This window comes from Anabrus simplex, chromosome 4 (genome assembly GCF_040414725.1).
Source record: "Anabrus simplex isolate iqAnaSimp1 chromosome 4, ASM4041472v1, whole genome shotgun sequence".
In the NCBI taxonomy this organism is placed as follows: domain Eukaryota; kingdom Metazoa; phylum Arthropoda; class Insecta; order Orthoptera; family Tettigoniidae; genus Anabrus; species Anabrus simplex.
Window position 1 is genome coordinate 103,381,305 of NC_090268.1, and position 23,676 is coordinate 103,404,980.

The following is a 23,676-nucleotide window of genomic DNA, read 5'->3' on the forward strand; positions in this document are numbered from 1 at the left end:
CGTTCCCTCTAAAGATTATGGGCCAATTGCAGAAACGATGACTAGTTTTAAGTCTTAGATAACATCTACCTAAACAACATCTAAATCAAGCATGACCTTCCATTGCATAAACAATGTTCAGCCGATGTTTAACTAGACATTGTTTAAAGTTTCAATATTAGATAAGTAAAATTAAAAATCCACCTTTTTAATACTAATATTAAACTAAACAAGTTATAACATTCACTTGGAACTAGTTTCGACACTGATGAGCATCATCTTCACCAAATACCGTATTTACGCGAATAATACCCACATATTTTTTTAAAAATTGGGGTGTGGGTTTCATTTGAGTCAACGTTGGCAATTTTTTTTCAAAATTAGCCTTCCTAAAGTTAGGGTGCGGGGATTATTCGATGGTGGGGATTGTTCGCGTAAATACGATATGAGAACAGGCAATCATAAATAAACATATCATCATTATATCAATGCACATGTAAACACTCTAACATGAGACTTATGATGACCCTACAAGTATCTGGAGAAAACTTCAAATAATCACAATTTCAAAATCCTGAATTCACGATTAGCACGACACTTAATACAACATAATTATTTTCACTCAAGTTAGAACTTTGAAAGTATTGAGTTCAACTTCAAACTGTAAGATTCTCAAATAAATAAAAAGTCTTGTCATAAATGAAATGTTATACAAAGGTCGAACCACATATAGAGTTTCTCTGTAAATATGACAGTCCCAATTAAAATGACACTTTAACATAACATAATTATTTAACTCAAGATGGAATCTTGAAAGTCCTGAGTTTTACTTAGAGTAGGAAGATTCACAATTTAAATAAAAGGTCTTGTCACAATTGATCAGAAGTACAAAGGATGACACATGTATAAAGTTCCTTTATAACCATTAAAAATTTTCAATAATGGTTTGAAAATGGAGATAGAAGTATCATTCATGCAACTCTTTGTTTGTCGTAACCAATGAAATTCGTCGATACGCGCGCCGAACGCCAGTCAGCTGTTTATCTTTCTACACATTACTCAAATATGTCTAAGCATGAGCATGACTTGCCCACAGATAAGAGTATCACTTTCAGCAGAAACAAAATCTCATAATATTATCGACACTAAAGCGACATGCCACCATACGGGTAAATGTAGCTTTGATTATAGCGTCGTTACAGTGAGCGTAATCTACTCGTAAATATGGTAGCTTCGACGAAGGGAAGATGAAACAACAGTAATGTGCAACCGTATGTGTTGTACGGGCCATATAGATGTAGCCTGCATTCTGGAGATCATAGGTTTGAAACGCATCACCGGTAGCCCTGAAGATTGTTTTCCATAGTTTCCCTATTTTTACACCAGGCAAATACTAGGGCTGTTATTATGGCCACGGCTCTTCTTCACCAGTCCTCCTCTAAACAATAATCACACCATCACCACCACTTGTCTTTTCTTATCTGATAGTTGCCGAAAACTTATATGATTTTATATATAAAAATCACATACAACCTACAACCTACTTTTTAGTTTTCACTATTATGTGTGTTTACTTGGCAGTAAATACAAGTGAATCCCTCTTGGTTGATGTATGTGACAGCCCTCTGAAGATTTGGACAAGTAATTCTGGCATTTATGTAGTCGAAGAGACCTATAATTCCATGAAAATTATCCCATGTATAATAAAATGCACTGAAGAAAATGGAAATTGCAACACCCAGAAGGAGTAGTGCTACATTGCTACAATTGAACATGCAGGACGAGTGTTCGGTTGTGATTCGATGATTACACTTTCAGGTCCCTCTGACCGCAAGTTTGGACAACAATCAATACAGGATGTGCCCACCACGAGCTGCAATACATTGATGAATTCGTCGAGGCATGGAGTCAATAAGGCCCTGGATCGCTTCCTGAGGAATTGTGGCCCATGCTTGCTGCATTGCACGGGTCAGTTGTTCCAGAGTTGTGGGTGGCTGAGAACGGTTGGCCAGTTGTTGACCCATCATATCCCACACATCAAATCAAAATATCTTTATTTGCAAATGAGGTGTCTACCTCGGTGGCAAATGGTACACTAAAATACATTATTGTCAAGCACTAAATATTAAATTAACAAGAGAAGAAAATTTTCCTATAATACAATATTATACAATTTACGCTAACAATGTTTTCTATTAAACACACAGCTCATCCTTAATAAATTTATATTGTTTACAAAATTCTACTTATATCACCTGTACTACTTACAAATACTGTATAGTCAACTGATATACAGTATGTGGAATTACTTCAAATGATACTATACAACTGGTATAAGATTAATATTTACATTGCATTTACATTTTTTTTTTTCTTTTTTACCCGTTCTGGAACCTAAGTAGCATAACGACCTGCTGTGCCTTAACCAGAGCCCCTTTTGCCACCATTTTTCAGAGTTCCTGAAGGGCCTTCACAGCTACCGTAGCGGTCCCAGGGCCCTCGAAGTAACCACTGTACTTCACCCCTACAGGCAGTCTCCTACTTTGGCTGTCCAAACTCCTTAGACCAGGGGATGGAATTAATTTATCCACACACACATTTTTTTAAATTTACAATAACCTGCACTGGTTGAATGCCCTCTAACACTTCATTTATTTTCTCTGTTGCTGTTTATTCTCTTCTTGAATATCTGTACAGATTTTGGAAAAGGATCAAACACTACCCCTGGTAAACTGTTCCACTCCTTCACACCCTTCCCAATGAATGAAAATTTACCCCAATCGCTTCGGCTAAAATTCCTTCTAATTTTATATTTGTGGTCTGTCTGCCAATATAATTATTTTCCAACTGAAGCCTCTCACGGATATCTCCCCATGCTTCTTCTCTTGTTTAGGCTCTATATAATCCTATAACTCTAGTTTTCTCCCTTCTCTTACTTAAAGTTTCCCACCCTAGTTCCTTTAACATATCTGATACACTACTCTTTCTCCTGAAATCCCCTGTTACAAATCTTGCTGCTTTCCTCTGCACACTATCTATTTCTTTTATTAGGTATTCTTAGTGAGGATCCCAAACACGGTTTGCATATTCCAATAATGGATGAACTATACTCAAGTAACTTTTTTCTTTTAATTCTTTGTTGCATCCTTTAAGTAGCCTCATTATGACATGTAACGATCTGTATGCTTTCCCAACAATATCATCAACATGACCCTTCCAGTGCAAATTACTTTCAAATCTCACACCTAAGTATTTGCACTTGCCATCTTTTGGGATAACTACCTCGTCCAGAGTATATTCAAATTCAGTTTTAAAGCTCCTGTTTGTAAAAGTTGTAACAGTTGATTTGCCTCCATTAACCTTCATATTATTTTCTTCAACCCATTGTTGGATACTTTCAAGGTCCCTTTGTAATTCTGAACAATCCTCAATGTTGTTTATTTCCCTATGAACAATTATGTCATCTGCATACAATCTTATTTTTGATGTTATATTGTTCCATAAATCATTTGCGTATATTAAGAAAAGTAACGGACCGATTATACTACCCTGTGCAATTCCCTTCCAAACTTTCTCCTCCTGAGATACATTATTACCTACTTTGACTTTCTGAACCCTTGAATTTAGAAATGTTTTTATCCAACGTGTAACCCTTACGTCCAATCCTATTCCTTCCAATTTCTTTAATAATATTCCATGTTCCACTCTATCAAAGGCTTTGGAAAGATCTATGGCTATGCAATCTAACTGACCTCCTGAATCCAATTGATCTGATATGTCCTGCTGAAATCCAACCAGTTGTGCCTCACAAGAAAATTTCTTTCTAAATCCATACTGGCTCCTCATGAACCAATTTTTATCATCACATATCCCTCTGATGTACTTTGATATTAAACTCTCCAGTATTTTACAAACTATACTGGTCAGGCTGATTGGTCTGTAGTTCTCTGGTTTCCTTTTATCACCCTTTCCTTTATAAATTGGTATTATTATAGATTCCTTCCATTCCTTTGGTATTACTCTATTATTAATGACATAGTCAAAGAGAAATTTTAAATAAGGCACTATGTACCACCCCATTGTCTTTAATACCGCCCCAGTAATTTGATCACTTCCTGCTGCTTTTCCTTGCTGAAGCAGTTGGATTTCTCTGAAAATATCTTCATTTGTGAATGAGAAGCTTCTTGTTTCCCTCTGTGTCTCTCCCTCTCTATCTTCTGTTTCGGTTTCCAACTCCTGACAATCATCTACTGAATCTCTGAATTCCTTACTAAATAGGTTTGCTTTCTCAGTATCTGTTAAATAGAGTTCACCCTCTTCTCTCACCACTGTAGGAATTTGGATTCCTTTTCCTTTTTGATTCCTGATATATGAATACAGCTTTTTCCATTTCCCTTTGTGGTCATTACCCTCTTGAAGTATGCCATTCATATAATTTTCTTTTGCTTCCTTTTTCACTCTATTCAGTTCCCTCATTAGCTGTTTTCTAGTTTCTCTACTCTCCCTACCCTCTTTGATTTTTCTGTTTACTATTCTACATTTTCTTTTTAATTTTCTTATTTCCCTTGTATAATAAACAGGGTTTGAGGTCATTTTACCCTTCTTAACAGGTACAAATCTCTTCTCTCCTTCCCAAATGATTCCTTTAAATTTAGCCCGAAGTGTATCCACGTTACTCCCTTCACTTATCCAACAACTGAATTGTGATTTAAGGTAAGTCCCAAATTCATCAACTTTAGTTTTTCTGTACAATTTCTTGTCTTGTAACCCTCTTATTAAGCATTTTTGGTACGAGTCCTACATCCATTATTACAGCCTATTCCTTGAAGACTGTGTACCCTTCTGGAAATACTTCTCTATTACCCACCCCTTCTCTCAACCACGATTCCACTCCTATCACCACATCAGTCTCATAAGATTCCATCAATGTACCGAATTTTAATTGTTTATTTACTACACTTTGACAGTTTACCAAGAGCAATCTCAGACCCCCTTCCTCCCTAAAACTTGACTGTTGCAATTGGGTAACTTGAAATTCCTTACTATCCTGAGTTTCATTTTCTAGTTGACTGAGCCAGCTTGAAGTACAGCTGGCTCTTTCTACTAGTTTTCCTGGTCAGTATTATAACTCAAGGGAGTTGCCTGTTTTACAGTACATATCTTAAGATTAATAAAATCTAGAACAATATTTGCTATCTTTCGTTTACCTGAACTGTTTAGATGGAGGCCATGTTTTGCACATGCTCAATAGGACTGAGGTCCAGGTATCTGGCAGGCCATTCTGAGGTTGTGATGTCGTGGAGAGCTTCTCTGGAGACGCGTGCAGTGTGAACCCGGGCATTGTTCTGCTGAATCATCCCATTAGCAATGTTCGCCATCATAGGGACAACCACTGGATTGAGTACCCTATCAACGTACTGTCGAGCAGTCATAGTGCCCTCAACAAGCAATAACAGTGATTTCACATTAAAGCCAATAGTTCCCCAAACCATAATGCTTGGTGTTGGCCCTGTGTGCCTCTCAACAATAAGATCTGGGGGGCCCCTCTCCCTGGTACGTCGGCGCACACGATTCCGGCGATCACTGCGGGCAAGACAGAAGCGCGATTCATCACTAAGACGACCCTATGCCATTCGTCGACCCACGTCGATCTTTCTCGACTCCAGGCCAGCCTTACACGTCACTGTTGTGGGGTCAATGGAACACCTTCTGCAGGGACACGGGCTCGTAAGCCAGCTGCACGCAGGCGATTACCAATTGTTTGTTGTGTAACATGGGGTGCCACAGCTGCTCGAATTTGCGCTGCTGTTGTATGGGGTTCCATCCGGGCCATACGAATGATGCGGCGATCCTCTCTCACAGTTGTCTGTTGTGCTGGGCCTGTGCCAGGTCTACCAGTGTGGGTTCCCCCATTTGACCACTGCTGCCATACACGTTGTACCGCAGATGCCTGTCGGCCAACACATGCAGCGACAGTCCTTAGCGATAATCCAGCCTCACACAGCCCAATTATCTGAACCCTCTCAAATGGCGACAGTTGTTGATAGCGTGCTCTTCTCTGTCATCGAGGCATGTTTGACGGGGAACACTTCACTGCACAGACTGCAAGTCAACTACGCTACATCAGAGTCCGTATACTGGAGTTGATTCCTCCATGACCAATCACGTGGGGAGACCTGTAGCAACAATTCAATGGGTCTGAAACTTTGATCGTTTACATACCTACATGGCATCGTTCCATATCTTGAAAATCAACACAAACGGCCAATGCTTTCACAGCGTTGCAATTTCCATTTTCTTAAGTGTATATCGGTTGCCAAGAATTGTAATCAAGTTGACAGTTACCGGACTGTCCCTTTGTCAGTCTTATCTTATTTTAAGCTCTATCTCCCCGTACATGTCAAACAAATTGCTGCAATTTAGCAGCGGATGACCCACAGAGCGGCCGTCAACTAATGTTTCTTTCCGGAATCATCTCAACATGATAATACAAATTACATGTTTCATGATACATAACCTCTGATTGTGATTCACTCCTCTTATTTGAGGTTAAACAGTGTTCTCAGCAGTGTTTAAACATGGTCCGTTGAACATCGGTTTTAGACAGTGTCTAAGTGATAAATAACGTCTCTGCAATGCAGCAGCAATACTTAGGCATTGTTTAACCATAGACATCGTCTAAACACCATTTCTGCAATCGGCCCTATGTATTCATTTAAGGATGAACATTTATCAAAACAATTGTCAGATTTATATTATCACACTCTGACCTGTCCAAAATTGTGTAAAATTTGTTCATCACTTTGAAGACAATTTATTTTGTTAACACATATCAAGAACTACACAATTAAAGATAACTTCCAAGAATAATACCAGTGACAGAAGAATAAAAGGTTGCATTAACCATATAGTGAGGTACTGAATGCCTCAGAGACACTGCTTTGGGCATAAACAACTGTTACTGTTAAGAAGTACATACAATGACAGAAAGACAGTCAAGGTGAAATAAGTCACCGGAGGTGGGTGCTAATCAGATGTGCCAACATAACTTAATCTGGAAGCAACACTTTTCTGGGGCATTGAGCGACCCACAGTATTGTTCCTGGGTTGAAGACAAAAGTGCATGAAGATGTGGTGATGATGATAATGATGATGATGATGATGATGATAATGCTTGTTGGTTAAAAGGGCCTAACTTCTAGATCATCAGCCCCTAATGGGACGAAATGTAATGACAATTTATAAGTCCAAAACTCATCCACTGACCAGAATTCAAAACGTGATGATGAAGAACGAATGGATGAAGATGTATTTAAAATAATCAGCGGATCCAGCCCACAATATTGAATGTTAAAAATAATTCCAAAATTAATCCACTGACTAGAAATTTAAAAACAAAGAGCGATGAACAATGATTATGAACTTTTAAAAATCAGTAGATTCGACTCGCAATGCCCCACCTTTCTAGAAACTATCTTAAAACAATAGTATATACTGACCAAAGGCCTGCTTCCAGAGCACAATCCTGAATCGATGGTGCTTATTGGCTAAAGGGGTCCAAAATCAAGGTCAACAGACCCTCATAATGGTACGTATCGCCAGGAAAGTGAGAACCATGCTATTTTTCATGTAGCGGTACTAATCATAAGTAACGTAGATTTATAGTGTTCCACACACTGTGGTACTGCTCATAGGTAATGTAATACACACAAGTAACGGAGACCTATGGTGATTTTCACATTATGGTGCCACTCATAGGTAATGCAAACCCATGCGTTCCTCAGATGGGTGTACTAATCACAGGGACTCATACTATCCTGTGGTGTTCCGCATACAGTGGTACTAATCACGGGTACTGTAAAACCCATACTGATTCACCCTCTGTTATTACTAATCAGAAACCTAGTGTGTACCTAACATAGTGGTACTACTCACAAGAAAAGGCGAGCCACGGTGTTCCTCACGTGATGGTACTAATTACAAGTAGTCTTATGGTTCTAATTCAATCAGCCCTTGGTCGCCCCCTTTTAGTCACCTCTTACGACAAGCGTATTCTTCGTCTGTGTCCCCCACCCACAGGTGTTGTGTGTTTGGTCCATGGGAGCTAATTTATTTTGCTCAAGTCCCGCGGCAAGCCAGTTAGGACCCCGGTATCCGCCACCTGGGACGCGCCACGTGGCAGTATTCCTTCTCCCTCTGCTACGCCCGTGGAGTAGGTTCATGGATGAAGATGTGGAGACTGCACTTGTCCTTTTATGTTTTCATGTCTGCCCTTGTCTTCTTTTCTATAGCTCCCTCTTCTGATGCAGACCTGTTATTATGTTTCTATTCATATTTCTATCTTTATATATATGACATGATTTATCACCTGTCAGTTTCTTTCCATTACAATGATGTACTGAGTAATTCAGTGGCAAATCATAAACAAATAGGCACAAATGATAACTTACCTGGAATATTAAAAAATAGATCAATCAAGACTCTGTCCTGCCAGTCATCTGTCTGAGAAGCAACTGTTGCTATTGACAAACTAGTGTTGTATTCTCCACCAACTGGGATATCATATATGGATTCAGAGCTCTTATCAGTTTTCACAAATATCTGAGAGAATTTCCTGTGAAAAAAAATAAATAAATGAAAATTCACAAAATCAATAACAGAAATAGTATTTTCTAGTCCACACATGCTAGAGGTGTTGATATGCCGTAAAATGAGGTGATTCTGAACAGGTGATATGAATCTGATCATTTACATATTTTTCAACAACAGAAAATATTGGTGCAGAACCATAACAGTGCCAAGTTATAGAATACAGTATGTCAAAATTGTCATTACCAGCAGATGTTTCTCATGTGTGCTGCACTTGTAAAGTACAGAAATCAGTCAGATAACCTCTGTTGCCAACAAGTACCTCAGCTGCAGACTTAATATGATATTTTTACTTTCATACAAACATCTTAAACACATAGTTGATACCATTTTGACACTATTTGTATCTAATTATAATATTGTAGTTTTGTAGGGTGACTCTAATCTTGTTAGTTTATACAAAGGTTCAGAGGCCAACTCAAAAATCAACATACTGGCACAACTTTTCATTTTTTTTCCTTAGGTACATATTCATTTCCCAGTAAACATTACTCGCAACAACTTATTTTCTTAAAAATGTCACATATGTATAATTTTCAACACTGTCAATAAAATATCTAATCCTCCTTTGCCATGTGCTCCTCTATGTCACAATTAGATAATGTATGTATGTATGTATGTATGTATGTATGTATGTATGTATGTATGTATGTATGTATGTATGTATAATACGCAAACCTTTTCTTGAGCCCTGAGCTCCCTAGTGCTGAATCGGTAGACCTCGGTTATCTTCGACATCCATATTGGCAACCTTTCAAACACAAACTATGAATCGCTTATTCATCGCTGTGCGACATCTGGCGTACACTTTACGAACTAGTACTGTTGTTGTTTACACAGCAAAGCCGAGCTATAGAATTCATGCTAGTAACAAGATTCGCATCGAGAAATGTTATATAATGTTAAATAATGTATTGTGTGACACAGTTGTTAACGTAAGATGATAAATGATTAGAAAATTCATATAGATCGATCATATTATCGATTCAACTCAGATTTCATTTCCATTCAGTTGGCAGTATAACCGGAACCGGCAGTCCTCCCTTCTTACTCCTCACCCCGTAAAAATCGGGCTCAAGAAAAGGTTCGCGTATAGTATGTATGTATGTATGTATGTATGTATGTATGTATGTATGTATGTATGTATGTATGTATGTATGTATGTATGTTTGTTCAGTCTTCAGCACTAAGGCTGGTTGGATCCTCAACAGCTCTACCAACAGCTGTCATAGATGGCCTAGGCATTACTGAAGAGGGGCGTACTAGGGAAATGAGGAATGAGGTAGTTTCCCCCGTTGCTTTCTCACTGAGCCAGAAGTTGCTATTACATATCAGTCTGCCAAGCCCACTGAAATGCATGCACCAACTGACCCTATGAGCAACGTTTTCACACCATTCATAGCAGGGACTGGCTGCATAAGAAATAGCATTACTAGCATCGCTCATACCTCAGTCACTTTCATATTGTCAAAGTCAAGGATAAGACAGAGACAGATCAATGAAAGTAACAAAATTGCTCTAGCCCATACCAGAAGACATTGTGCACTGTAAGCACTAGGTCCTGCCAGCAAAGGCATATATGTATATAATATTTATTTAATGCCACAAATAATTATAATATTGAGTAAATCATCCTATGTTGACAGTATTATCCTTTTTACCACTTGGAACTAGTGACTGCATTCACACATTGGTAGACTGATTCCGTTTTTACATGCAAAATTAATTAGTGATTAGATTCATCCACCTTGTGAAGTGCAACCAACTAAAACAATTTATTTAAATAATTGGAGAAATTTTGAACAAAATATAAATTAATTTGATCTAGCATCATCAAAGTTAAATAGTAAAAATTTCAAGCTTACATTGCAATCCAACAGCAGTGAATGGAGTATATTTTTAAAATTCCTACTTTGCAACAAATTCACCCCAGTTTACGGTGATGAAAATGAATATCCACAGCCTGTTTCCAGCCATTCGACAGGGTCAGGAACGGAATGAACGAAGCCCCCATCCAGCGGCGAGGATAAGAAATGTGCCGGCTGCCGAAGCCTGTCACACCCCTCTGGGGCAATGATAAATGACTGACAGATGAAATGAAATGTTAGTGGAGAGTGTTGATGGAATGAAAGATGACAGGGAAAACCAGAGTATCAGGAAAAAAAACCTGTCCTGCCTCTGCTTTTTCCAGCACAAATCTCACATGGAGTGACTGGGATTTGAACAACGGTATCCAGCGTTTACGGTGATCATTAGCAAAATTTAAAAATCTGTAAATTTCCTCTTAAAATAGGTTGTTGAATTAAAAATGAAGTACTGTGATCTGTTTTCGCCGGCCCCGTGGTGTAGGGGTAGCGTACCTGCCTCTTACCTGGAGGCCCCGGGTTCGATTTCCGGCCAGGTCAGGGATTTTTACCTGGACCTGAGGGCTGGTTCGAGGTTCACTCAGCCTACGTGATTAGAATTGAGGAGCTATCTGACGGTGAGATGGCGGCCCCGGTCTAGAAAGCCAAGAATAACGGCCGAGAGGATTCGTCGTGCTGACCACACGACACCTCGTAATCTGCAGGCCTTCGGGCTGCGCAGCGGTCGCTTGGTAGGCCAAGGCCCTTCAAGGGCTGTAGTGCCATGGGGTTTGGTTTGGTGATCTGTTTTCTTTACCAGAGTAATAAAAACTAAATAAAATGAACTATTTATTTAAAATTATTTATCACTCCTTATTCAGAACTGATAATTCAGTTCAAACATGAATAAGGAAGGAAAAAATGGCCTGCGTCATAGCAGTTTTAGAGTGAATAAAGTTACTAAAACAAGTAGTTTGACAATGAACTAATCTGCTTAATTACCAGATGTATTAGTGATAACTTTTACTTCAGGTATTTCTCTTAGTCTGGATAATATACATAAAGTGAATTACTGTATAATGTACTACATGTTATTAACTGTAAATAATGATACATAAGCTGTTTACAGCAGAGAAGCTCATCTAAACACAACCATAATTTCTAAATGTAACCAGAAGTAACAGCACTTAGTCACTTTATATTTTTAAAATCATATATCTGTACAACTGTTTAAATGTTGTTTTAGTACAGGAAAGGAACAAAGAAGGGGACATAATAAGGAATACATAATAGGAAAAACACAATCACAAGTCAATGTGGAAAAAGAGAACGCCCAGAAAGAAGTAACAAGAACAAACAGGAAAACACAAAAAGACAAGGACCTTCTCCGCATCTTCATACACTGCCACCTTCAAGACAGATTGGTTCGTTCTTCATCAAACTCAGGTCTTCTAGATCCAATTCTTCTCAGCTCTTGATGAGCTCATTGCATCAGTAAGGCAAACATCAACAATCATTGAAAGGCCATCTTCATAGATCTTTAGGACTGATGTGGGAAGTGAAGGACAAGGACAAAAGTGGATAAAGACAGGAAAATAAGTTTCTGATATTATCTTTGTAAAAAGTAAGCCTTTTACTCAAAATTAATTTAATGGCTACAGAAGGATATATAATGAAATGGATGAACTACTTTTTTTTTTTTTTTTGCTCATGGCTTTACGTCGCACCGACACAGACAGGTCTTATGGCAACGATGGTATAGGAAAGGGCTAGGAGTGGGAAGGAAGCGGCCGTGGCCTTAATTAAGGTAAAGCCCCAGCATTTTCCTGGTGTGAAAATGGGAAACCATGGAAAACCATCTTCAGGGCTGCCGACAGCGGGATTTGAACCCACTATTTCCCAGATGCAAGCTCACAGTTGCACGCCCCTAACTGCACGGCCAACTCGCCCAGTGGATGAACTTCATGGACGATCATTTGGGCATTGATTTATACTCAATTCCACAACATAATTTAAGCTTATCATTCATTTAATAGTTCACTTAAGTCAAACATCATCAAGTAATTCTTACCTTTTAGGAGGAAGTTCAACACACCCCAATATGTCTTCGATCCGCTTCAAGAATGCCCAAGCCTCTAAATACTTAGGCTTTAGAGAACCTTGTTGAGAAAGATATTGTGCCAAATTATCACGCAAACTTTTATTCAGAGAATGAAGACAGATTTCATTTAGTTCTTCACGCGGGTCACAACCCTGGATCAAGAGCAAAATAATTAAACTAAAATACACACTTTTAAAGAGAAAAGGGGGAAGGAAATGAAAGACACTGGTCAGGTTTTCAGGTGTTATGGAAAATTATAATAGCACCTGTTATTACCAACAAAAAAAAAAAAAAAAAAAAAAAAAAAAATTTAAGGTGAATAATATTAAATGAAATTAAAGAGAATGGCAAATACACTGGCAGAAAATGAAATCCCAACACCAGGAAGGAGCTGTGCTAGATAAATGAAATTTGGGAGGCGTGTTTGCACATTTGAAAGATGACGCCTATTACAATTTGCATGCCAGTCGATGAAGAGTGGTGCTAGTAGCACCACTATGACCTTGCAAGCACGAAATTATAACACAAAAACTCAAACACTTCATTAAAATATGTCATAACCTTAAAAGGCCAAAACATTCAAGGAACGCTAACTTCATGAACAACAAACACTCATATGGTCAAAGAGTATAGGTTAAATCACAAGTGAACGGAGCAGAACAAAGAATTTGCAGAGCAGAGCCCATCGACACTTAAGATTCACATGGAAGAACTGTTATCCCGGTTTTAAATTCAATTCCAATGACGACACAATATCACACGGTTAAAAGTACCAATCATATCAAAGAATGAGTTATCGACTATCATGGACTTGTCTTCGCCCTACACAAACAATCGATTGTACGGAAGTGGGGTGATTATCGAATGTTAACGTTTCAAATTTTTGTCCACTGCAAAATTTTGCAATCTCCCTAAATTTTACGGATAAACTCTAATAGTTGGCAGGTACGGACTGGTGATTGAACCTGTTGTGATGCCATTCATTCGCAGTATTCAAGGTGGTGTTCTTCAACAGGATAACGCTCGTTCTCATACCGTTGCTGTCACCCAATGAGGTCTGCAGAGTGTCAATCAGTTGCCTTGGCCTGCGAAATCACCAGAGCTTTCACCCATCGGCCACATATTGGACATTATGGGACAAAAATCCAGCATTATCCAATACCAGCATTAACCGTTGTTCATTTGACTGACCAGGGCAGCAGGCATAGAACTCCATCCCACAAAAAGACATACGACACCTGTATGACACAATGCATGAACACCTGCGACTACAGCAGTTATTAATGTACCACAATGTTACATGTCTTCTTGCGCATACTTGAACCTGTGATATGGAAATTTTAATCAAATAATACTATTAGACTTTAATGTATATGACTGATTTTAATCAGTGTTCCAATGGGGTCGTAAACTATGTAAAAATAAATATTTTACCTAGACAATTGCTTAGCCTAAATTTCATTCCTCTAAAAAAAAAAAGTATTCTTGGTGTTGGGACTTCATTTTTCACCAGTATAAATTAGGTTAGCTGAAATTAACTTTTCTAATTATTTATCAGTGAAACAAGGAAAAGAAAGGGAATTAACAGACACACAGATAATTACTCACTAGATTTACAAAGATTTTCTGAGCCTTCTTGATGTCTCCTTCTACTAAAACTTCCTGAACCCACATGTGCACTTTTTCTTTGAATGCAAAATGAAAATCTGTTTTATTCCACCCTCTACAGCTTATGAGAAACACCTGAGCAAGGGGAATGTTATTACTGAAAATGGCATCTTGAACAATTTGTTTGTCTTCTAGAGATTGCCACCTTTTCCAAAGATCTTGAACTTCTGGTTTTAAATTGTTTAAGGGATGATATTCCTCCTCCTCCTTGTTCCCTTTCCTTCCTCGTTTATAAAGATGATGACGAAGTTCCACTACATGATACATCACAGAAGTCACTAGCTCTTGAACCTTGTCAGCACTTGGTGCATTTGAACAATTTTCATGGAGAAATTGTAACAGATCATTGGCATGATTTAAAGAGAATAAAACCAAATGTTCATGAAAAGTGGCATGATGAGGATTTTCATTAATTGCATCATGTATTGTATTAAAAAGTTTCTCCATGTTTGAATTAACTGCATCTATTTTCTCTTTCCAAGCATTGTCATCATCTAGCGAGCTTTTCAGAAATGCAGTCTTAAATGCTGAAACAGAAAGAATATTAAGAATTATCTGGCTTGGTACACATTACTATTCTTTCAAATGGCAAATAAAAACACTTCAATAAACCAAGTAACTTCACAGTCTGTACACCTGTAAAATTCCAAGAAAAGTTAGAAGTTTTGTCAACCCTCATCTAAAACATTATGTTTAAAAATAGCTGTACAAATTATATCAACCACCTTACCATCCATTTCTACAAATGAAATAATAAAAGACAGAGCAAAAAATGACAAATGTTAGAGTGATGATGATGATGATTTCTAATGATAGATTCTGGATTCAATCTTTTAATCTACTGGCTTCCTAATACAGCTTCGACAGGCTGTTCTGCTGTTAAAAAATGTGGTCTAATTTTGGGCATATCAAGGAGGGATCCTTGTCTACTCGAATTCTGCTGTTTCTACTGTGCATAAATTGCTATTAAAAATGTTATTTCGAAGATGTATTACAAGACAGTTTTGGCGAGTATGAAAATTAACATTTGCTACTGCTTCTTTCCTTGATTAACTTACGTTAATTTTCCCAGTGGATTCTATATTTAGCCACTATTTATGGCTGGATAAGGCAAAGATGTCCTGGTTGAATTCTTCTTGTGTTCTGAACTTGCAAAGTCCCTGGATGGTCTGAAAGTTTGGTGGTGATGCTGTATGTGAAGCATGATTCCTGTATTTACCAGCACGTCAGCTGTTTCATTTTCATTATGTACATTACTCTGTTTGGTTCCTTTTTAACTCTTGTGTTTCTCCTGTGTTTCAAGTATTTTATCACCCATATTTATCTTTTTGTCTTTTTTCCCTTTTCCTGCATATATCCAGCTTTCTTCTTGTCCCACCACTTCCCAAATCAAGACTGAAAATCTGTAAGGGTTCAAGCACGCTTCCCTGATGATGACTGGAAGAAGTAATTGAGGTCGTTGAAGGCATGAGAAGAAGAGGAAGTTGCCAAGGAGATTAAGATCTAGGAAAAGCCTCTTGGCAACCAAACCACCAATTAGGACCACTCCAGCACCACCTAATATAGCAATGTGGTCATGAAATACGAGAGAGAGAGAGAGAGAGAGAGAGAGAGAGAGAGAGAGAGAGAGTGTGTGTGAGTGAGTGTGTGTAGATTGATTAGTTTGTTAACTCACATAATGAACTACTATAAATTTCCATCTTCCTGCACCACAGATGACTTGATCTATTCAAGAGAGCCTGCAGTAGATGTAGCTAAATTTTGGTCTGAAGTTCTGTAGACCAAATTTAGACATGTTTTTGTGTATATTGTATTTATCATTTCTGCACTTTGTGATGGATATTCTATATTATTTACTGTTTGTTCCATTAGATATAGGTACCGTACGTTCTAGATGTCTCTGACACAAGTATTAATTTAGTAAAATTCAATCTTTTATAGCGCAGCAACTACAAATGCTACTTAAACAAAGTTTTGCAAGACTAACAATCATCATTATCATTTAGGAAGTAAGTTCAGATTTTCAAAAGGTTTAGTAATTACCTGTAAATATTTTATCAATTTTATTTATTTATTATTTTGTAATGAAATGGGATTAGTACTTTAAGTACTACAATTTATTGAATATTTACATCATTCTTTTGCTGAAATGGTTCGAAGACTTATATCATCAACATAACCTCTAAAATATTCCTTGACAAAAATTATGTTCATTTTTCCATCTGTATCTATCTTCTTTTTTTTTTCTTTTTTTTTTTTCTTTCCTATTTTGTGTTTCCCATATCAGAGTTGTCCTGCAGTAAATGTCAAACCACTGCTGGAGGTTCTGTATCCTGCAAAATCTTCTGTGCCCAAATCCAAGTTTCCCTTCTATCTTGTCTTTTATGACCAGTTATATCCCGCTTTATTTGGCATTTCCAGAGATGTGACTGAAAAATGCTGCTTTCCTGTGTTTTGTGAGGGCTTAGACTTCACATGATTTCTCAGCTCCATGGAGTACCACCTCATTGGTGATTTGGTTAACCCATTGGACCTTGAACATTCTACAACACATTCACTTTCCAAAGGCCTGCACTCAATTAGCTGGTGAAACCTTTAGTGTTCCTCATTCTACATTGTAAGTCAGCACCGGTGACAAACACTAACAAGCTTCAAATCAGACGTCACAATCGCACACAAGATATCTTAATTTCAGAAACACACTCCTTGCAATCCTGATTCTGATTCAATTTCTACATCTGGCCACCATTTCTGTGTTAACCAGCATCCTATGTAATTCATTGGTAACACCCTTTTAAGGGATTTTCCATCCAAAGTGATAACAGCATTGGTGATTGCCTGCTTGTTATTCATTTGCTTCTGTGTCTGGATCAAACACAATTCTTCTTGAACTCAACAGTGAAGACACTTCTGATACTGGCAGCCCAACAAATTATACTGGAAGCATGACTGACTGATGTTTGGACAGACTAGCATGTGTTTGTCTCCAGATGTCCGAAGGAATACCCATTTCATTAATTTATTGTTACACATGGATACATCAACACATAAATCATTGAGAGACTTCCAGGTGGTAAACACTAAACCACATCTGGTAGAAATTCTTCCATTACGTCAATTGGTGGCAGTTGTACTTCCTCCTTCTACCACATAAGCTTTGCACTTTCTGCAGAGGAGGACGATACAATTGTTCTTTTGAGGAAATTGTTACATGACCGAAGTCTCCAAGGAGCAGGTTGGTGTCCATAAGTACAAACACTGTTGAGCTGTTTCGTTCTTTCTACATTGGCAGGCACACTCCTATGGATATGGGTGCAGCTATGACTAACAGTAGATAGAGTTAGCTTGCAGGAGGCTGGTCGCAGATACCCAGTTACTGTTCTGTTTTGTTGAGAGCATTATTTATTTGTTTGGCACGACAAGAAGCATTCCACACAGGTGCTGCATATTCTCCTGCTGAAAAGTAGAGTCCTAGATCAGATATCCTGGGTGTATGTGGCTGACTGAGCAAGTGGCCATTCGGTTTGGATTGCACAGCTGTGAGCTTGTATTTGGGAAATAGTGGGTTCGAAGAATCCCACTGTCGACAGCCCTAAAGATGGTTTACCGTTGTTTCCCATTTATGCACCAGGTAAAGACTGGGGCTGTACCTTAATTAAAGCCATGGCCACTTCCTTCCCACTCCTAGCCCTTTCCTACCCCATCATCAGCATCAGACCCATATGAGTCAGAGCGATGTAAAGAAATTGAAAAAAAATTATGGCTGAGCTCCACATCCACTACCTGTCATTTTACAAATGATGCTATTACAAGCCCACACTTTTTCCTTTACTTTGAGAGAGTGGCGTTTGAAGAATAGTGTGCTGTCAAATGTGACACCAAGATGGATGGATGTTGAACAACGCAGGAGCATTTGTTTGCACCACAACCCATCCATCCCTTTGCACCCTATTGCACAGATGAAAGGCTCATACTTGAGCTTTGGAAGCATTTGATTTCAGGTGGTTTCGGTCACAACTCGGCTCTTTCAGACCATTTTCCAGTTTCTCTTCCACTTCCTTGAAATTATTTCCTCACACTGCTAGAGCGGTGTCATCAGTGTGGATAAAATATCAAGAGCTTAATTGGTTGGTCACTGGTCAAAATGTTATATAATGCAAGTGATAACAGATTTCATTGCAGAAACCCATTTTCTGTGACGTCCATCAGCTGTCCTCACCATGAAGAGTAACATGATATAGGCTTTTGGGCTTATGCCGTTACAAGAAAATAAGGTGAAATTCTTTACGTTTCGCAGAGAACTGTGCTCTGCATCATCAGAAGAAAATCTTGACTGTCCAAGAGAAAAGTTTCTTAAACAATGAGCTTTTGAATTTAGACGTTATAAATAGAAGTGGAAATGGTACGTTCATTCGTCACCAGATGGTTCACCGGACGCTGCATAGTGCTTGTGTTCGAAGCGGAAGCTGACCGAAGCATCAGAATCAGTCTAAGAGGGTCACACAACATGAGTGTGTGTAACATATGACATAGACAGGTGTATGACATTGACACAAGCCTGGAATGAAACATCTGGCGATGAGGAACGTACGAATTTGGAAAACACCAAGATGAAATAACAGTAGTGAAGGATCAGGGAAGGGAACTACCTACATAAATCCTTAATGGCTGGCAACCAGGTATTACTTAATTGATAGCGAGTGTCCCTGTTGAAATTGTTAGGATTTCCATGTATTTCCACAGCTTCCCGTATAATCCTGGACCTGTAAGTGTCTAGTGAGGGTAAGAGCTCGAGCATCTTGGAACATGACATCATGACCCGATGATAGAGTGTGCTCAGCTATTGCCGATTTGTCTGGTTGGTTGAAAGGAATATTACGTTCATGTTCCTTGATACGGGTACTAATGGACTGGCATGTTTGGCTGATGTATACCTTACCACAAGTACGGGAATTTCGTTATACGCCAGGATGTAAAAGCGGGGACAATTTGTTCTTGGTTTTACCCAGACTGTGAGCAATTTTAGTGGCGGTGCCAAACACGGTTTTTATATTGTGTTTGCAGAGGACCTTGGCAATTCGATCTGTGGTATTGTGAATGTAAGGCAAGTAGCCAGTTCCCTTCACTTCTTCCTTCTGTGAGCTTTGCTTATTTGTTTCTCTGGGATGCAGGGCTCTATGAATCTGCAAATTGCTGTAACCATTATCCTTGAACGTAACTTTAAGCGTGTCAATCTCCACCTGGATATTCGATGGCTCACAAATTCGTCTCGCCCTTTTGGCGAGTGTCGTGAGAATGCCTTGTTTTTGTGCTGAATGGTGGTGAGAATCTGCATGAAGATTACGTGTAAGCCTACCCACACAAATCACTATCGGAAAGCTGTGGAAATCCTAACAATTTCAACAGGGACACTGGCTATCAATTAGTATCTGGTTGCCAGCCATTAAGGATTTACATAGGTAGTTCCCTTCCCTGTCCCTTCACTATTGTTATTTCATCTTGGTGTTTTCCAAATTCGTACGTTCATCATCGCCCGATGTTTCATTCCAGGCTTGTGTCAATGTCATACACCTGTCTAAGTCATATGTTATGTACACATGTTATGTGACCCTCTTAGACTGATTCTGATGTTCCATCAGCTTCCGCTTCGAACGCTAGCACTGTACAGTGTCTGGGGAGCCATCTGGTGATGAATGAACGTACCACTTCCACCTTTATTATAACGTCTAAATTCAAAAGCTCATTGTTTAAGAAGCCTTTCTCGTGGCCAGTCCAGATTTTCTTCTGATGACGCAGAGCACAGTTCTCTGCGAAACTTAAAGAATTTCACCTTATTTTCTTGACACGGCCTAAGCCCAAAAGCCTATATCATATCTATAAGTACGGGCCGTGAAAGCATCAATGACAAAAGAAATACCTGTTCTGAAGCCAGATCTGAATAAAGGATATTAATGTAAGTCCTTAGTTTGCCCACCTGGTGGCCATGATCATTAAGGTACTGAAGTCTAAACGGTCTGGCACCATTGGTAGCCGGTTTGATTCTCATTGGTCGAAAAAATGTTACCATCAGAATGTTAGGCGGCAGGGCAGGGGAGGTGGTGGTATACAACTTCTAATCACTAGACTGTGTACCAAGAACCTGGATTAAATTCCAAACCTCTTCACAGTGCTCATATGGAGTGAAGGTATATGACACTGTTTGATGGTGATTCGTCTGTCGGATGGTGATGTTAAGCCTTGAGCAGACACTTTGGAGCTATTCAATAGAAGTAGGCTATGTGCTGGCACCGGGTTTCACCCTCTCCCTTCCTACTATCATACATCACATCATTTATTTCATTTCATTAGCTCCTCTGATGAGGCTGACGTCAGGAAGGGCATCTGTCACAACAGATTCACCTCGCCTCAGGCCCGATCCTGTAGAGAAACGAGACAAGGTTTGGACAAACAATGTAAGTCCTTAGTTAGTCTTATAAATCTTCTGCAATAGCAATCAATGCTGTACAGTGTCATAAACTGTCACAAATTGACCAATGTTACTCCAGTCATCATTTTATTCTCTGTTTATTTTATGCTGAACTAGATTAAGAATTTGGTTGCAGCAAGAATTTCCAGCTCTGAACCTGCCTTGCTCTTTTATGAATTTCTCCTCAAGGACTGTGTTGATTCTGTTAAGAATCATTTTTTTCCAGCAGTTTAAATTCATGACACAGCAATGATATTAACCTGAAGTTAACAGGGTTGTTAGCTTCCTTCCTTGGTTTTAATAGAGCTATAACCTGGGCTTTCCAGCAGATCTTCAGGGCTTTTTAGTTTAGTGCAGTGATAATTTATTAGTTCAAACAGCCATCCCAAGGTTTTGGGCCCAAAATTCGTTACCTATTTAATACTCAGTCCATCTAGTCCTGCAGCTTTATTTGATCTTAAAGTCTGTATGACCTAGTTCAGTTCTTCTAATTTAAATGGGGTCTGAAGTTGGCTCCTCTCAAGCAGAGTATCAGAGCATCTCTGGTCACTCACGATCTGTTCTTCTTCGCAGCAGATTGTCCATTCTGGAGCAGCTGACTTTTTTTTCTCCTGTTACTTTTATTAAAAGTTAAATTACTTCAGACAAAAAAAAAAAAAAAAGAAGCTTAGAGCATATTATTTATGTAAATAAAATACACCACCAAGTGAAATTTCTTTGAAATATTTTCAACAATTTTTGAATGACAATGAAAACCATATGTAACATTGAAAGTTATGGACAATGAGCAAAAACACGACACAGTGGGACACAGCAAGTGATGTGTGTTGACATTTACAAATACATTGCCTGAAATAAAGGAGTTCTTTTTTTTAAATTTTTCTTTTTTTACCAGATTAAAGAGGGATGGATATTCTATAGCAAAGTAAATGAAAAATGCAATATTTTGATCCACAAAGGTCAATTTAAGTCCCACGTTCCATGACTTATGCTTATAGTTTTAAGCAGTGTCAGCCTGAATTAATACCAAGTATAATCTTACTAACCCTGTGCATGAAGACCAAGAGCTAGACGAGCCACATCCATCTGCTGCTGTTTCAGTCCACTGGCTAATGTTGACAGAGGTACGACCAAATCTCCCCATTCTGCACCCTGAAGCAGTTGGCCTATAGCCTCTGTTTCTACACAGTGCAAGAGCTGTAACATCACATTTACTTACAAAGTTTCAAATATTAGGTCATACACACAGACAATAGTGGTAGTAATTATTGTTTAACCTTCAAAAGATATTGTGCAGTTCTTGGGACTCCACAAGATCTTTGTTTGCTTGCTGCTCTGTGCGAGCCCTAATGCCCTGTGACCTTGGTTTGCCCAGTACCTTATAACTGGCGAGTATACTCGTTACCAGCTGATACTGAGTCCCATAGTGAACCGGAAATATTTGTTCTGAATGAGTAAATTCACAATTCCAATATTATGGTTTGTTATTGGAAATTATACGTTTTTCAGCCAACTCATTTTTGGTTGCCAGCATTTCACTCCAGTGTGCCTGCCAATTTGGGCTCATCAGTTGGTAACCAGCACACCTACCAAGACACAGGGCTAATGCTAATAGTGGAGGTCACTGCATACGCTACTTGGAGCCACAGACAGTGCCAATGCACTATGAGAGACTTGGTCTCTTTTACAAAGATGATACAGATACTGATTCCCATAGATTCACTTATGTCATCCATAAGAAATGGTCCCACGTTGAAGGTGCCGTTATAACTTACAATAAAACATCACGCCCGCCTAGTGGTCGTGATTGTTCAGCTGTCAAGTCTATAGCAAGTCCCACAGGTGTAAAAAATGTTACCATCAGAATGTTGGCCAGCAGGGTAGGAGAGGTGGCGAGATACAATTTATACTCACTAGACTGTGTGCCAAAAGCGTGGTTTCAATTCCAAACCTTTCCACAGTGATCAAGTTGAGGGAATATGACGTTGTTGATGGTGATTCATCTGTTGGACTGAGACATTAAGCCTTGAGCAAACACCTTCGTACCAGGCGAGTTGGCCGTGCAGTTAGAGGCGCGCAGCTGTGAGCTTGCATCCGGGAGATAGTGGGTTCGAATCCCACTGTCGGCAGTCGTGAAGATGGTTTTCCATGGTTTCCCATTTTCACACCAGGCAAATGCTGGGGCTGTACCTTAAATAAGGCCACGGCCACTTCCTTCCAACTCCTAGGTCTTTCCTATCCCATCGTCGCCGTAAGACCTATATGGTACAGAGATTGATGACCTTCGGGCTACAAGTAGGCTATGTGCCAATACTAGGTTTCACCCTCTCCTTACCTCATTATTATCATGATTTCACACATAGATGTGCTGGTTCCCCATTGACGTCAAAGAGAAAGACCTCCCCAGGCAAGCTGAACGTGTTCTCGGACACTCCTAGCACTAAAATTCATAGGGTAGATCATGGGAAATTACTGATAAAAATGAGGACAATTGGACTAGACAAAAGAGTGGTTGAATGGGTGGCTAAATTTCTAGAAAACAGAACTCAAAGAATTAGAGTAGGTGAAGCGTTATCTGATCCTGTAATGATTAAGAGGGGATCCTGCAGGGCAGTACAATTGGACCTTTATGTTTTCTTATATATATATATAAATGATATGAATAAGGATCTACAATCACAGATAAGGATATTTGCAGATGATGTTATACTGTATAGAGAAGTAAATGATTTGCAGGACTGTGAGCGACTGCAGGGAACTTAAACAATGTTGTGAGATGGACAGCAGACAATGGTATGAATGTAAATGGGATGAAAAGTCAAGATGTAAGATTCACCAAGAGGAAAAGTCCTCTCAGCTTTAATTATTGTGTTGATTGAAGTGAATAGTACCTCATGGGGAACAATGTAAGTACTTAGGTGTTAATATAAGGAATGATCATTGGGGTAATCAATCATATTAACAAAGTA

At 38.9% G+C, this 23,676-nt stretch overlaps 1 protein-coding gene across 1 annotated transcript in view; it reads right to left on the bottom strand.

Moving 5' to 3' along the window:
* The window catches only part of LOC136872187 (spatacsin), a 206,301-nt gene that overhangs the window by 177,206 nt on the left and 5,419 nt on the right, over positions 1-23,676 (bottom strand). The window contains exons 4-7 of the mRNA XM_067146023.2: positions 21,754-21,904; positions 14,182-14,768; positions 12,544-12,725; positions 8,430-8,593 (exon numbers count right to left, since the gene is read on the bottom strand). Coding sequence (XP_067002124.2) covers positions 8,430-8,593; positions 12,544-12,725; positions 14,182-14,768; positions 21,754-21,904 — 1,084 coding nt within the window. The remainder of the gene's footprint in view (positions 1-8,429; positions 8,594-12,543; positions 12,726-14,181; positions 14,769-21,753; positions 21,905-23,676) is intronic.